This window comes from Zea mays, chromosome 6 (genome assembly GCF_902167145.1).
Source record: "Zea mays cultivar B73 chromosome 6, Zm-B73-REFERENCE-NAM-5.0, whole genome shotgun sequence".
Lineage (NCBI taxonomy): Eukaryota > Viridiplantae > Streptophyta > Magnoliopsida > Poales > Poaceae > Zea > Zea mays.
In genome coordinates this window covers 9,057,642-9,074,581 of record NC_050101.1, presented here as the reverse complement: position 1 = coordinate 9,074,581, position 16,940 = coordinate 9,057,642, and the positions used below count along the sequence as shown (strand labels likewise).

At 47.8% G+C, this 16,940-nt stretch overlaps 1 protein-coding gene across 4 annotated transcripts; it reads right to left on the bottom strand.

The window, feature by feature from the left end:
- Positions 1 to 440: 440 nt before the first annotated feature.
- Positions 441 to 5,119, bottom strand: LOC103628968 (pentatricopeptide repeat-containing protein At1g19720). 4 transcript variants are annotated; one of them, XM_008650164.4, is made up of 4 exons: positions 2,132 to 5,119; positions 1,756 to 1,915; positions 1,204 to 1,657; positions 441 to 755 (listed from the first exon to the last, which is right to left on the bottom strand). In XM_008650164.4, exon 1 carries the CDS (start codon positions 4,827 to 4,829, stop codon positions 2,199 to 2,201), a length of 2,631 nt encoding a protein of 876 aa, XP_008648386.1. In that variant the 5' UTR covers positions 4,830 to 5,119; the 3' UTR covers positions 441 to 755; positions 1,204 to 1,657; positions 1,756 to 1,915; positions 2,132 to 2,198. The 4 variants fall into 4 exon arrangements, with proteins under 4 accessions (XP_008648386.1, XP_008648385.1, XP_035815758.1 ...); XM_008650163.3 differs by having other exon boundaries at positions 1,756 to 2,024; positions 2,132 to 5,082; XM_035959865.1 differs by having other exon boundaries at positions 441 to 1,657; positions 2,132 to 5,082.
- Positions 5,120 to 16,940: the final 11,821 nt, after the last annotated feature.

Here is a 16,940-nt window from a genome sequence, read left to right as displayed (position 1 = left end):
CCCTCTGATGGTTTTGCAAGGACCATAACATCTCTGTATATATATCATGTTTTCCAAATTTCAGTGGCAAACAAAATCCCCAGACACTTCCCTATCAATAATATACACATTATAAGCATTATTTACTGAACTGAGAAGTTGTTGCCTATTTTAAGGACAAGTCAAGTTGTTGCAAAATTCAAACCGTAATTAAACCCGCTCCCAAATTTCAAAAAGAATTCGAGTAGAATTCCTAACAAAGTAACAGTTGAACTGGTTTTATATCTGATTGATAACTTCATCTTTGCATGTTAGTTTGGTTTTCTAATTAGCTAAACTCAAACATCTGATCTAACGCCTTTGGAAAAAAAAAACTGAGCACACAATGAGCAGATATGTGCAAAAAAAAAGGTGGAGGACATGTACAAAAAAAAAATCTTGAACAGTGCAGAGGCTAGATATACCGAATATGAAATCTTTGTGTCATCTTCAATTGTTTGTTTATTTGGTCCTGTTGTCACGGAAGATTCCACACCAACATCTTCAGCAAAAAAGTGTTCTTCACTTTTTGTAAGCCCAAACAAATAAGTGTAAATTACCAATGCACGAAAAACAACTATAAATGGTAAAATACTTCAACCATTGCAATTTCTTTTGCCAACTGAAAGTAAAAAGAAAAATCCATAGTTTATATTTCTGCAGAACCGGGTGCTTATAAATTCTGGTGTTGTAGATGAGGTAATATCTGATCCTTGAACTCCAAGCCAAAGATTCACCTGGGAAGATATAGAGGAATTCTGTGAATTAAACTGCATAAATAAACTGATCAGTGTGCAAAAAGAAGGCTATAAGTAGTAGAAGAAAAAAAGACATTTGGTGAAAACAAGCGAGTATTTTTTATAGAACTATTCTACAATGGCAAAAGCAATGACAAGCACATCTGGAAACTTATTTTACAAAACTGTAACCCTCCAAGTTATTTGCTTGCTCCTGGCTCAGGCTTAACTCTAAGGACTATATGATTTTCAGGTATAACATAAACTTCAGTAGCAACCTGGTCATCTAGCAAGCCTTCAACCACAAACATTTACTATTTCAATCCTGCATAGATCATCTCATATAATTAGCAATATAACTCTGGCCTGCTTCACAGGAATTCCCCAGAATATGTATGAAACTATGAAATAGAATAATTTCTCCTAGTAGTTTCTTTGATACCCGTACCTTCCACGAAGAGGCTGAAAGATGGGTTTTGGAGCTACATGGATCCCATACTGGAGGCCTGTATCTAGTGGACTGGTAGAGGAATCAACTGAATCTATCTACTCAATCCTTTCAAGATTATATTTTACCATACTCTCAACGGTACTTCTGAAATCACTTCTCGGAAGGCACTGCAGGTTTTGGATAGCCAAGTCACCCTTCTCTCTCGCAAGCTCGCGTGCCCTTCTTATTCCACAGCTCTTGTGAACAAGATCTATCGCAGCAGCAAACGAATCAGTCTCACTAAACTCGGAGTCGATGATCTCTCTTAGCTCTGGTTCATCTTGCAAAGCAAAGATGACTGGAGCCGTCAGGTTTCCCTTTGCCAAGTCACTTCCGACTGTTTTGCCAAGTTGCTCAGCTGATTGGGTAAAGTCCGGGATGTGGATGTCATCAACAGCTGACCTTGTGCTTGCTGCGATCAGAGACGTGGTTTTGTAGTAGCTCTTGAGAAGGTAATCATCAAGAGTGGCACAAGCTGCAAAAAGGAAAATTAGTATCATTGCAACATACCTGTCTAATGGTTGATCTAGATTCCATAAACCGCTGAACGTTGTCATTCCCTTATATTGTTGCAACATACTTGTCTAATGGTTGATCTAGATTCCATAAACCGCTGAACGTTGTCATTCCCTTATTAGAGTTGCTAGAAACCGTAGGGGGAGCTCTTCCTCTGTCCGTAGCAGATAGCATTTGAACACCAGTAAATTCAAGCTTGCGAGAACTTAACTAAAGTATAGTAAGCCTCAGCCAAAGAAGATAAAGATATCTACTACTTCCAACTAAAATATAGCAATAAGACAACATTAGGTTTTTTTATGAGCAAAACTGGCTACAGTAATTTTTCGTACCAATACAACTATGAACTGATAACACTACACTCACATACATGAAAAAGCCAGTATGGACGACGCATAAATGAACAGAAACCATTGGTGCACTTATATTAGTTGTATTCACCAATAACCTTCACAAGAGCACTTTCCATCCTCAAACTTGTGCAAACAATTTGAATCCTTGATTAGTATCTGCCGCTCGTATTTTTCTGAAACTAGCTTGGCAAAGATGTGACAATGGCTACACATCCTTAAGGTCTTTATTATCCGTATGCTTCTGAAAGGAGGGGAATTTGAAATTGCAAAAGCAATTGCTAGCTTCTCACAATGTATTCCTGATAATTCTTCTTTCTCTTCTTCAGCGTTAGTCTCATTAGAGATGTTCAGCAATGACATTCGGATCTGAATCATAATCAGCTTCAATTCAGCAACTGTACTCTCTAATGCTAAATTATCACCGGTTGAGAACAAATAGACATTGTTCTTGATTTCAACCGAACAACTATCAACATCTTCCAACTCTCTTCCTCCGTTGTATACCGTCATGAGTGGCACATCAACAGACTTTCCAGTTAGACCCCAGTAATTAAAAACCAGTCTTTGGATTCTAGGGTCACTCGGATCAAGCGATGACAACTCTCTTGCTGTCAGGTTTGCGAGCCTTGCATTTCCATGAATAGTTGCAGCAGTAAGCAATGCCTCCCAGACTGCTAAATTGGGTATGAGTGGCATATTACCAATAAACTCGTACGCTTCTTGTAGACTCCCTGAGCGGCCAAGGAGATCAACTATAGCTGTGTAATGATCTAAATCTGGAATAATGTTGTAATCGTGGGTCATATTGTGAAATATTCGTTTCGCCTCAGATACCTTTCCCTGGAGGCCATAGGCCTTGATTACGGCAGTCAAAGTTGTATGATCTGGCCGCACGCCTTCTTGTTTCATCTCACAAAAGCGATCCAGTGCTTCACTTGGAGAACCATGCAGCAAGTGTGCAAGAATTATACAATTCCAAGAAATAATGTTCCTTGATGAGTGCCTATCAAAAACAGCACAAGCACCAGCAAGGTCACCAGATTTTGAATAGGCATTGATGAGTGCATTTGCTATTTTGCCATCCATTTCTAAATTGTTGTGATAAATGCAGGCGTGGATCTCCCGTACTTTCCAAAATCCAGCTAGGTTCGCAAAAGCTGGAATGATACTTAATATTGTAATGAAGTCTGGTCTCACCAAGAGTGATTGCATCTGCCAGAATATTCTCAGGGCTCTATCAGAATGACCATTATGCACCGAACCAGCAATGAGTGCATTCCATGAAGCTGTGTCCCTTTTTACTCCACAGCTTTCCATCATCTGAAATAGTTCAAAAGCTCTCTCATCATCCCCATTTCTTATGTATCCCGAGATCATTATATTCCACGTGATCACATTGCGCCGAACACCAAGGCTCTCCATCTCACAGAAAAGCTCATATGCTTTGCCGCAATAGCCCGCCTGTGCATACCCTGCAACCATCGAGTTCCAGGAGAAGATATCCTTCTCGGGTATTTCATCAAATACTCTCTTAGCTGCAATGATTTCTCCACATTTTGCATACATGTCAACCAAGGAGTTCCCCGAGAGCACATTGTTCACACTCCCAACCTTAATTGCGTGGCAATGGAGCTCCATGCCCTGACTCAGCAACCGCAAACTAGCACAAGCTGAGATGGCACTCGCAATTGTCATGCCGTTTGGTTCGACTCCAGCAAGGCGCATGCGCGCGAAACACCAAAGTGCTTCGCCACCCCTATCACCGTGGACAAAACCAGACACAAGGCTAGTCCAGGTGACGACGTCCGGAGCAACACCGGACTCCTCCATCTGCTCCAGCATCTCCATGGCCACATCAAGTTCCCCAGACCTCGCGTAGCTCGAAACCAGCGTGTTCCATGTGACAAGCCCAGGCTCTGTACCTTGGCGCCTCATATCGTCGAGCAGCCTCCGTGCCTCTTCCCATTCGTTGGAGCGGCAGCACCCGAAGATCATCGAGTTCCACGTGCACAGGTCCCGCTGCCCCATCATGTCGAACGCGGCGCGCGCACGGCCCAACTCTCCGCACTTGACGTACATGGCCAGCACCGAGTTCCCCACGGGCACGTCCCTCGCTCCCTCCGCCATGAAACCTCTCCGGATCGCCAGGGAATGCATCGCCGTCCCGAGCTCCAGGTCCTCTGTGTACGCACAGGCCTGTAGAATCCGGGTGATCAGGAACCTGTCCGGGATGACCCCTTCCCTGACCATGGCCACCGCGAGCGCGACGACCTCCTCGTACAGGCCCCTGATGGCGTAGGCACCGATCATGGCCGACCAGGCGAGCAGGTCCCTGCACGCCATTCCTTCGAACACCTTGCGAGCGTCCCCTAGGCGCCCAGCGCAGGAGTGCACCGTGATGAGCTTCGTCTCGGAAACAATCAGGCGCTCACTGCCAGTGCTGCCGGAGGAAGGGGAAGGGCCAGGCGGCAGCGGCGGCGGCAGCGGGTGAGTTGTTGTTGGTCTCTGGGCGGGGGGGCACGGACGGGTACTTGGGCGTGGGGTATGGGAGCTGCTGCTTCTTCTAGTTGCTTCTTGGAAGGGGAGCGCGAGGGGAGGAGCCTGCGCGAAAGCAGCCGTGATGGGCTCTTGGAGGCGGCCATGGCAGGGTCTGGAAAGAGGCAGTTGGTGGGGTCTAGGGAGGAAAGAGGGAAAGGGAGCCGGGAGGAGCTCCATGGGAATGGGAGGGAAGAAGATGTTGGGATAGGGGTATCAGCCAACCCGACGAGAGGCACAGACATGGGGCGAGGCGGGGGCCGCCGCCGGAGCTCTCGTTCCCCTCCCTTCGCACGGGCGGAACACGGAGGCGCTGCTTGCCCTCGCGCCGTCCGTCGCGCGCGCAGAAGACACGCTTGCCTCGCAAACAGCTGCAGGCCGGTAGGAGTGGGGAGATAGAGTTGGGCTTCGTTCCGACGAACAAGTGTGGCTAAAGTGAGATAGAGGCGACCGGATAAGAAGTCAACAACGATGCAATGCGCCGCAGGGGTAGGGATGGCAATTTTACTCACCGGTTCGGGTATCCACGGATATCCGACCCGCCGATTTCAGATTCGGATACAAAATTTAACTCGCGGGTCTTACCCATACCCAACCCGTGATAAAATCGGGTCGGGTACGGGTTTAATATTTTACCCGCAGGTACCGGCGGATATCTGAAATTTTCAGTTTCCATTTTTTCAGCCCACCTGAAATCGGCCGGCCCAGCCCAATATCCTTTATTCAATCACCCAGGAACCCTAGTTTCTCTCTCACGGTCTCACCTCAGGCAGTCACGCATAGCCGCCAGAAAGCAGAAACTGCTCCAGCGCTCCTGCTCCTCGCCGGCGTCGACCCTGCCGCGGTGCCGCACTGTCGCCTGCGTGGTTGGCTGGCTGCGTCCCTGCTCGGCTGCCCAGCTACCTGGCCGCCACCCGCCATCGCCACTCCGCCAGCGAGGAGCGAGATCCAGGCGAGGTGACCAGGCGAGGCGAGGTGACCAGGCGAGTGCGGGCGTCCCTGCTGCCCATGCTGGCGTCCCTGCGTCCAGGCGAAGCGACCAGGCGAGTGCGGGCGTCCTTGCGTCCGGCGTCCCTGCTGTCCGTGCGTGCCGTTTGCTGTCTGCGCACTGGGAGCCGCTACCAATTGTTGCAGAGGCTTCACGGCGGACTGACTCCAATTGTTGCAGAGGCTTCACGGCGGACTGACTCAAATCATGTGTTGTTGTCCAAGTTGTTGTCCAAACTCCAAAGAAACTCCAAAGAAAATCATGTGTTGCTGTCCAGGCTTGCTTCTGTAACAATAATCAGATTTATTATGTCTTGTTTTTTTCTACCTTGTATATTGTCAACCATGTGTTTAATTTATGTGGAGTGTAATTATACCCGCGGGTATCCGATACCCGCCTGATACCCGATGGGTACGGGCACGGGTACAAAATCCTATCCGCGGGTATAGTCGCGGGCGGGTATGAGTAATACCCGCGGGTATTGTCACGAGCGGATATTTACCATACCCGATCCGAACCCGACCCATTGCCATCCCTACGCACGGGGATAAAAACAGGCAGAAAAAATCGCCAAGAAAAATATTCTCTGCCTCCAAATTATCCTAATTTTCTTTAAAAATCAATAATTTTTTTTCTTAGGATGTACCAGTATGCGGAGTGTCGAACTGTCGATGGGTCGGCTGAGCAGGGCTTTTTTATCGTGAAGTCTTACTAGACGATTATTAAAAAATGGCAGTGTTTTGCAGAGCTCCCACAATTTTGCACCTAGCAAGAATAATTTCTACTGAGTCAAACGATAAAAATTTGAACTGCTTACCGTAGCGGAATGAATCTAGTCTCTGCTTTGTACTAGAAAGTAGGAGCAAAAAACATGTTTCTCACCATTCCCAACCTACTCCTCACTCTTTAACCTCTCGAGAATCACTTCACAGTCTTTAACCTCTTTGGCTTTAATGGCCTCGTTGTCGTCCCCCGTAAGAGGACGAGGGCGAGGACCTCTTCGGAATGGCGCATGCATTGAGGTGGCCATCACCGCTGATACGCCGTCCTGGAGGATTCCGCAAGGACAGTGGCCGCGAGCTTCCAGCGCAACTCCGCTGGCGTCTGATAGTTTATACCTGCAGAGTAGAGATGGAACTAGAATTCCGCTTGAAAGCGGATGTAATACTTTTGCTTTTTGTAAGGTACTTTTGAGTACTATTTATCAAGCAGTGTTAGCACTTATCAGTGTACCGCATGTTCCTGTTGTGTGTGATGTTGTTGGCTCCTCCCTGGTACCTGGCCCCCCGTTTGGGATGCAGGCTTGATGTGTCGAGGTTGGATACCAGCGTATCTGAAAGGGTTGTCAACAACTCCCGGGCGGCAGCCACGGCCGGGATCTAGATCTGTACACAACTTCAGCTAGGGAGCGTTAGTAGTACACCCATAGGGTCCCCTGTCTGATATTAGCTATCCTTTGATACATGCTCGGGACTCGCAGGGTTTAGTCCGGATGGCCAAGTTGCGTGTCCGAACCCCCTTGGGTCGCGGCTCTAGATACTAGGACTCCCATCGCAGGGTGGTGGAGTGTGTAGGCTTACGGTACGGGACCAGGCTAAGCGGCTACACGGCTCCGGACCACCCTAGGAGACAAGTGCCCATTTTCCTGAGCCGGACCCCAGGTTGTCGGACCCACAGAACTATAGCTCCAAATACTAAGCCACCCGTCACAGAATGGTGGGCTATGCAGGCTTACGGTACGGGACCAGGCTAAGCGGCTACACTGCTCCGGACCACTCCATTGAACGGGTTCCCATTCTTTGGAACCGGCCCCCAGGCTGTCGGACCTCCCAGCTTTCGTAAAGGAGGTCCTAAACTGCAAGTCTGGCTGCTCAATTCGGATGTCGTCATGTCACGACAGATGGGAACCGTGCGGGTGGGTTAGATAAAAGATATTATCTGAAAATTGTAGGCCAAATCCATGGAGTATGAACATAAAGTTGTCATAGAAACGTGTCCGAGGGGGTGAATTTCCTCTTTATAACTTGATATGCATGGGTGTAAACCAACAGGCCGGGTTTATGTGGGCGGACCTCACCGGGCTGGTGTACACATATGCGAAATTTAATTATGAAAGGAGAAAATTTTAACCCCTCAGAGTTGCTTCTATGGACTGAACTTACTAAGATAGGAAGGGGTACTTCTTCAGCTATAGCAAAGTTGGCATCCCTCGGGTTGGCATATTTCCATCGCCTTGAGGGATTCCTCCCTGCTGGGGGAGAGGTTGCGGATCCCTTCTTGGTTCAGTACTTTGCCGCAGGATTAGGTCCCGACCCTGGGTTCCCTACTATGCACGAACCGTCGGCCATAGTACTTGGGTGCCTGTTTACAATGTGCATTTCGGGTTGCAACTTGACACCTAAGTCCGCCGCATGAGTCCATGTCCTCGCGTTGTAGTGGCCCCTACACAAACCCATCGAAAGGTTGGACCCGTTGGGAGTCCAGAAGGGTTTCCGGGGGAAGGCAGGTGTAGGAAACGGGTGACGCCTAAGAGGGGGGGTGAATTAGGACTTCTAAAACTTTTACTAAACTAGGCCACAATTAAATCCCTAGAGCAAAACCTATGCAAATAATCAAAACTAGAATGTGCAAACTAGGTTTTGTCTAAGTGTTGCTATCTCTACCGCAAAGGCTAAGTTTCAATCTACACTAAATAAGTATGACTACAAGATTGAAACTTAAATGCTTAATATAAATGCGAAATGTAAAGAGCTAAGTAGAGAAGCAAACTCTCGTGGATGACGCCGGTATTTTTACCGAGGTATCCGGAACCACGCAAGGTCCCGACTAATCCTCGTTGGTGCCCCTACGCAAAGGGAAGCCCACGCGAGGGCCAAGCACCACGGTCGAGTAACTCCGTAGAGAGCCATGGGCCTTCTCCACGCGCAAGTGGTGCTCCGCTTCCGGCTCCTCTCGGACGCTCCCCGCCGTCTCCACTATCGAGCTTCCGGCCGAAACGCCGCGGGCCTCGTTCCCTCCGGTACACGGTGGCGGCCGTGACACAAACGCGGTTGTCACGGTCTCGCAAGACTCTCGCCCCACTCGGTACAATTACAACGGCTCACGCAAGAGCCGAGGGGTTGTGTGGTTTTACAAAACTCACTCAACTAACTAGGGTTCACCTAGAGCAAGCGCTAAAGCGGTCTAACTAACCTAAGCACTTCGCAAAGCACCTAGGCTAATCACCGAGTGATTCTGTTAAGCACTTGGGTGTATGAGCTCTTGGAAATATGCACTATGTGTATTGGTATGTTGCTTGGGCTCTCACACTAGAGAATGGCCGGTTGGGGTGGTATTTATAGCCTCCACACCCCCAACTAGCCGTTGGACAGAAAGCAGCAGCTTTCTATCGTCGGGTGCACCGGACAGTCCGGTGCACCACTGGACATCTACTGTGCAGTGTCCGGTGCACGCCACGTCAGCCGACCGTTGGCGCCTGTAGCAGTCGTCCGTTAGATCCAACCGTTGCCGTCTGCCCGTTGGCACACCGGACAGTCCGGTGCACACCGGACAGTCCGGTGCTACAGCCAGAGAGCGCCTGTCTGCGGCCTCTCTGCGCAGACTGTCCGGTGCCGCACCGGACAGTCCGGTGCACACCGGACACCAATGTCCGGTGCGCCACCAGGCGCTGGCTGACAGCCCTTATCTTGGATTTCTTTGCTGATTTCTTCGGGCTTCTTTGTTCTTGAGTATTGGACTCCTATGCATCTTTTTATGTCTTCTTTTGAGGTGTTGCATCCTCATTGCCTTGGTCCAATTCTCTTCGCATCCTGTGAACTACAAACACAAACACTAGAAGACTTATTAGTTCACGGATTGTGTTGTTCATCAAACACCAAAACTCAATTAGCCAAATGGCCCGGGGTCCATTTTCCTTACAATCTCCCCCTTTTTGGTGATTGATGACAACACAACCAAAGCAAGCAAAAAATACAAGTATTTGAGTGAAAATGTGCAATCTACTTGCTAAGATGCATGATTGTCCCCCACAAAGTGATATTATGGACTTAAGCCTCCCCTTAACTCCATAATTCACTTACTTCCTATTTTTGGACTAAATAACCAAAACCACTATAAAATATTAATTTGGTGGTGTTTGGTGTTTGATATAGTTTTCATTGCTTTGGTCCCTAAACTTCTCCCCCTTTGGCATCAACCACCGAAAAGGAAGACATTAAAAGCATGTAGGAAGTAAATAAAAGCTTGCCCTCAACAAGAATTGAATCAAATGACATCACTAGAAGGATATTAAAATAAACCATGTGAATGATACCAGTTGAAGGAGTCCTCAAAAGATTACTCCCCCTAAATGAGTTGTCTCCTTTAGAAAGAGTTTTTCTCCCCCTTTAGAGATGAAGAAATACTCCCCTTGACAGAGAGCCTCTACTTAGGAAAAAGCATGTGAAAATTAGAGGAGCAAGACATGATTTGAAAAGACTAACTTCCCTTATGCATAGGTAACAGAATATGAGTTAACTACTTATGCATTTTTAGCAACATGGAAGCATATGATATGAAATATAGTCTAATCAAACATTGGAGAAGACATGTAAATGATACTGAATGTGGTCTCAAAAGATACCAATTGAAGATCAATGGCGAGCTTGAGAGACATGAGAGTTCTTGGAGATTTTGCAGTGGAAGATTGTTGTCTTTCTCCGGGGACTTCGTTTTCCTTACAATGAGACTATCACATGGAATAGACTTGAAAAGTTGTTAGTCTCAAAGTGTTAGATTATAGAGTAACCTCCCCCTAAAGGTGTGCATACAAGTTTTGAATACTTGTAGGAGACATGCACTTTGATTTGATATCAAGAGGGGCAAATTATCCATAATCCAAACTTTGGCACATATAAGTTAAATGATACACTTTGTAGAAATCAAAATTTTCAATTTTTGCATCATTTACTATAGAGTGATGTAGAAGCTATGTGTCGTGCTTAAATAAACATTTTAAGCCATGTAGGTTTGCTTAAGTGTATGAAATAAGAACAAGCAATCCTACCATATGATTTACCTAGTATGCATAATTTTAAACAAAAGTGCATAACAAATGTAATACTAGGCAAGAAAGGTAAACTAGATAAAAGATAAATAGATACGCATATCTAAAAACGAGAAATACAATAAAACTAGTTACCTTAGTCATGGGTGGGAAATTTGGGTCCAAAATTTTCACTAACCCACTTGGCAATAAACTTGATCCAGTATGATGTATCCCATGATATACATCCCAATTTAGCCAAGTCTCCAAATTTCCCGAAGACCTTTGGTCCACTCACTTCCCTTTCGGGATCCAAACCTTCTTGGTGCTTTTCATGGTTGAAATTATCTCCTTTGGCACCCAGATGCGTTTGGCCCCTTTTTCTTTGTTGGCTTGCTTGTTGGCCTTGATTGCTATCACCTTTCCATTCTTTTTCTTCTTGACCAAATAAGGTGTAGCATCCTTTTTGTTCACCTTTTTAATGTAGGTGTTGGAGATTTTGCTTGATGGCTTTTGCTTGAGCTTTTGCCTTTGTTTATCCCCGGTCATCGCCTTGCATTGGAAAGAGTTGTGGCCTTCCTTGTGGCATAGCCTACAAATCACAGTTTTTCCCTCCATAGGCTTGTTCACTCCCGCAGTGGTGTTATCCTGTGGAGGTTGGATTTGTTTGGCTTTGCCTTTCTTGTCATACAAAGCCTTGCCAAGGCGAGCCACTTCTTGCTTTAATTGTTCATTTTCCTTTGCAACTTCATCCGTACATGTCTCTACAACAATATTCTCAACAACGACTTGGTTGCAGGGGTTAGAATCATCAATTAAATCAAAGCAGGAAGTAGAAGCATCTTTCTTAATTATTTCAGGTATTTCAACTAAAGATGCTGCTGGGGTGCTACCAATGTTTTCTAGCTTATTAGTTAGCTCATTGTTGTGTATGCTAAGAATTTCCATTTTCTCTAGCAAATTTTCAATAGCTTCTTGGGAGCTAGCTAACTTAGCCTTAAGTTTTTCATTCTTTTTAATAAGGCTATCATCGGTAGCAGTGGATGGAGCACTAGATTCTAATAGCTCAATTTTAGTTGATAGCTCACTATTTAAGTTTGCAAAAGTTTCAAATTTTTCTAGCAAACCTTTGTAATCATTTTGAGAGCTAACCAATTTATTTTTCAAAGTTTTAAGTTGAGCTTTTTGCTTAGTGCAAACATCCTGGAAAAATTCTACGGCTTCCGCAAGCTCATCTAGAGAGGGCTTTCCCTCACCTTCATCATCACTACTACTTTCATCACTAGAGGATGGAATGCTTTTGTTACCTCTTGCCATAAGGCATTTGTGTGATGACCGTGATGATCGCGACGAGGACCGGTGTCTGCGCATCCTTGGAGGTTCATCTTCACTTGAAGAATCATCCCAAGTTCTAACACTTGTTAGCGCCTTGCCTTTGCTCCTCTCCTTTTTGGGCTTGGCCATATTTGGACAGTTGTCCCTGAAGTGGCCCTTCTCCCCACATGCGAAGCATCCTCTCTTCCTTTGCTTTTTCCTGTCAATGTTAAAGAGAAGATCCTCGACCTGCAGGGGCACACCCATTAGATTAATCTTGCGGATCATCCCCATTACCTTTCCGACGTGTCGGATTGTTTCTTCGTCCTCGGAGGATGATGTGCATGGTTGATTATCTTCATCATCATCACTTTCTTCTTCTTCCTCTTCTTCACTTGAGGAACTTGGAGTGGGAGCCTTCTTTTTGCCCTTTCTTTCATCACATGCAAAAGCATATGGTCTTGAGGAAGTTGGCTCCTCTCCCCGACTCATTTTTCTCGACATCTCAAAAGCCGCGATTTTCCCAATCACGATGGTCGGGGTCATGTTGCTCAAGTCCTCCATGTTGTGAAGGATGGTGATGATGCTCCCATATCTTTGTTGTGGTAGCAGGGAGATAATCTTCCTCACAATGTCCGCGTCACCTAGCTTATTAATGCCAATCGAATTGAGCTCATTGATAATTAGATTCAAACGAGAATACATGTCTCTAACAAGCTCATCATATTTCATAGCAAAAGAATTATACTCATTTAAGACTAGGCAATGTTTTTGCTCACGGACATTGGATGTGCCGTCATGGAGCTCATGCAATTTTAGCCAAATCTCATTAGCAGTTTTCAGGGTAAATACTTGATTGAAAATATCCATGCTAAGAGATTCATACAAGCAATTTTTGGCTCTAGCATTTAAATGAATTTCTTTTTCCTCACTCGTGGTGGGTTTCTCGGGATTCTTGAGGGGTTTCATCCCGTCACGAGTGACTCTCCAAACACCTAGATCAACGGCCTCTAGGTAACAAGCCATTCTAGCACTATAATATGGGAAGTTAGTGCCGTCGAAGTGTGGTGGCCTATGGGTATCCATCCCTTCCTCTAAAAAGCGTCGGCTCTTTTAGCGGTGAAGCTAAAGCATTTCAAATGAGCCAAACCGGGTTCTGATACCACTTGTAGGAAACGGGTGACGCCTAAGAGGGGGGGGTGAATTAGGACTTCTAAAACTTTTACTAAACTAGGCCACAATTAAATCCCTAGAGCAAAACCTATGCAAATAATCAAAACTAGAATGTGCAAACTAGGTTTTGTCTAAGTGTTGCTATCTCTACCGCAAAGGCTAAGTTTCAATCTACACTAAATAAGTATGACTACAAGATTGAAACTTAAATGCTTAATATAAATGTGAAATGTAAAGAGCTAAGTAGAGAAGCAAACTCTCGTGGATGACGCCGGTATTTTTACCGAGGTATCCGGAACCACGCAAGGTCCCGACTAATCCTCGTTGGTGCCCCTACGCAAAGGGAAGCCCACGCGAGGGCCAAGCACCACGGTCGAGTAACTCCGTAGAGAGCCACGGGCCTTCTCCACGCGCAAGTGGTGCTCCGCTTCCGGCTCCTCTCGGACGCTCCCCGTCGTCTCCACTATCGAGCTTCCGGCCGAAACGCCGCGGGCCTCGTTCCCTCCGGTACACGGTGGCGGCCGTGACACAAACACGGTTGTCACGGTCTCGCAAGACTCTCGCCCCACTCGGTACAATTACAACGGCTCACGCAAGAGCCGAGGGGTTGTGTGGTTTTACAAAACTCACTCAACTAACTAGGGTTCACCTAGAGCAAGCGCTAAAGCGGTCTAACTTACCTAAGCACTTCGCAAAGCACCTACGCTAATCACCGAGTGATTCTATTAAGCACTTGGGTGTATGAGCTCTTGGAAATATGCACTATGTGTATTGGTATGTTGCTTGGGCTCTCACACTAGAGAATGGCCGGTTGGGGTGGTATTTATAGCCTCCACACCCCCAACTAGCCGTTGGACAGAAAGCAGCAGCTTTCTGTCGTCGGGTGCACCGGACAGTCCGGTGCACCACCGGACATCTACTGTGCAGTGTCCGGTGCACGCCACGTCAGCCGACCGTTGGCGCCTGTAGCAGTCGACCGTTAGATCCGACCGTTGCCGTCTGCCCGTTGGCACACCGGACAGTCCGGTGCTACAGCCAGAGAGCGCCTGTCTGCGGCCTCTCTGCGCAGACTGTCCGGTGCCGCACCGGACAGTCCGGTGCACACCGGACACCAATGTCCGGTGCGCCACCAGGCGCTGGCTGACAACCCTTATCTTGGATTTCTTCGCTGATTTCTTCGGGCTTCTTTGTTCTTGAGTATTGGACTCCTATGCATCTTTTTATGTCTTCTTTTGAGGTGTTGCATCCTCATTGCCTTGGTCCAATTCTCTTCGCATCCTGTGAACTACAAACACAAACACTAGAAGACTTATTAGTTCACGGATTGTGTTGTTCATCAAACACCAAAACTCAATTAGCCAAATGGCCCGGGGTCCATTTTCCTTACAGCAGGCTTCGGCCCCGTAGGCCAGGTAGCACGGGGCCCCCTGGTGGTCCGTCTAGTTGCCTTCACCGGAATTGGAGTCTCCAGTGAAGACATCCTTCAGGACCCCCTCGGGTGACTGATACCCGAGGTTCGGTTCGACCGCGGCCACCTCTTCGTCGTCGACCTTTTCCTTGCCGGGTCAGCGACGAGGTGGGGAGCCATCTCCGGAAGACTGCTCGCGCCGCACGCTGACATGTTTCGCAAGGTCGATGATCTCGTGGCATTCTACGGCGCTGTGGCGACCGTTGGGGTGCACGGGGCATGTGTCGCCGTTACTCCTCGACGGCCGTGGGCGTTTGCTGCGGTCGCCCCGGCCCCCAGTCGCAGATGCCACAGCAGAGCGGCGGAGTGCGACTTCTCGTTGCCGCGGTTCTTTTTTCTTCTTTTTCTTGCCGTCCTGAGCGACTGCACCTGAGCCGCCTGCTTGGGCAACCCCGGTCTGTGGCGCTGAGTGCCACGCACGGCCCTCAGCAGCCCTAGCGCACTTGTCGGCCAGAGCAAAGAGAGTGGGGACCGTTTCCACGTCATGCGTGGCCAACTTTTCCAACATCTTTTTATCACGTACCCCCTAGCAGAAGGCCATGATGATAGAAGCATCGGAGATACGAGTTATAGTACCTCGCACCTTGGTGAAGCGGGAGATAAATGTTCGGAGAGTTTCTCCGGGCTCTTGCCTTACTGCGTGTAGGTGGGCCTCCACGCCGTGTTGCTGGTAAGCACTGGCGAAGTTCGCAATGAACCACGCGCAGAGTTCTTCCCAGGAGTAGATTGACCCTGGGGCGAGGTTCATGAGCCAAGTCCGGGCTGGTCCAGACAAGGCGACATGAAAATATGTCGCCATCACAGCGGTGTTTCCACCTACTGTCGTGATGGCGGTGATGTACACCTGCTAGAACGCCGACGGGTTCGACGTTCCGTCGTACTTTTCCGGCAGGTGCGGCCGAAACTTGGGCGGCCATGACGTCGCGCGGAGATGATCCGCGAGAGCGGCGCAGCCCACGCCGGCCAAGGGGACACCCGCTTGGGACCAAGTGCCCATTAGTGTCTGCGGTGCTGCCGCAGCGAAGTCTTGATCGAGGTTGCAGCCCCCGATGTTTTGGCGGCACTCGCGCTGTCGGTGTTTTGGGTCCGACCGCACACCCAGGGTTGCCCCTCAAGGTGTTTTTAGGAGTAGGACGATGTCGACGACTGTAGCAAAATGGTTCGTGCCGTTCGCACGAGGGACAATGGACAAGATTTGCAGGTTCGGGCCGCTTAGAAGTGCGTAATACCCTACGTCCTGGTGAGTATATGAGCGTGGTTACAAGAGGATTCTCTAGATAGAGGGCGCAGAGAGTTTATGTGGGTGGCTAAGTAGAACAGGGTCGATTGATCTAAAGGGGTGCCCCCTAGGCCTTATATACTCGACCGTGGGGCAATACACGTGAGTATGATAACAACAAGTAGCTAAAAGATAGTGAACCTCTTGAGTTTATCCCTACGTAACCCTCGCCGACTTATCCTCGCATGGCTCTGTTGCATGGGGGCTTCAGCGCGGGAAAGTCGGGTCTCTGTTGCGATTCATTCGTTCGACGTTTGTGGGCCGTCTGGGTTTGCACTAATCAGTCTCACGTCTTCTTTTCTTTGTTGGCTGTCCTTCCCTAGGCCCACGAAAGAATGACCTTACGAATTATTGGGCCCCTGGGCCTTTCGTGAGGCCTTTTACTTCTTTGGTGGACCCAGGGGATATCTATCTCCCACAAGCCCCCGATCTTTGGGTTGATTTAGAAGTAATCAACTTAAAGATCCAAGGTCCAAAAAATGACTTCCTGCTGTCTTCTCTAGCTCTGATCACTCGTTTGACCAAAGTTTGGTTTTGTGCTTGTGCCTTAGAGGTCGGCATTTTTGGATTGTAAGACTCTGGACTTCATTGGGTGCACCGGAGGTGCACCCAATGGGTGTAGCCCCCGACCTTTGAGTAGATTTTAGAAGATAATCTACTCGAAGGTCTTCTTCCAAAGATTATCTCCATTCGCGCTCCTGCATCTCGGTTGAGGATTGGTCTTTTCAATCTTGCTCTGCGCCTTAGAAGTCGGCGCCATATCGGTTTAGAATAATACTCCATGGGGTGCACCGGAGGTGCACCCAATGGGTGTAGCCCCCGACCTTCGAATGGATTTTTTATGGATAATCCATTCGAAGGTCTTCCTTTCGCTTGTGGAAACTGGCGTGAAGCTACTTTGCATTATGCTTTGGAGGTCCGCATTATGTCATCAATATTTTGCTGCAGAGGTCAGCGTATATTTTGTCTTTAGCAGCCGAGTTTGCAATCCATCCATATCTTGCTAGGTAGTGCAATTTATTTGCTTCTGCGATTGATTGGACGTT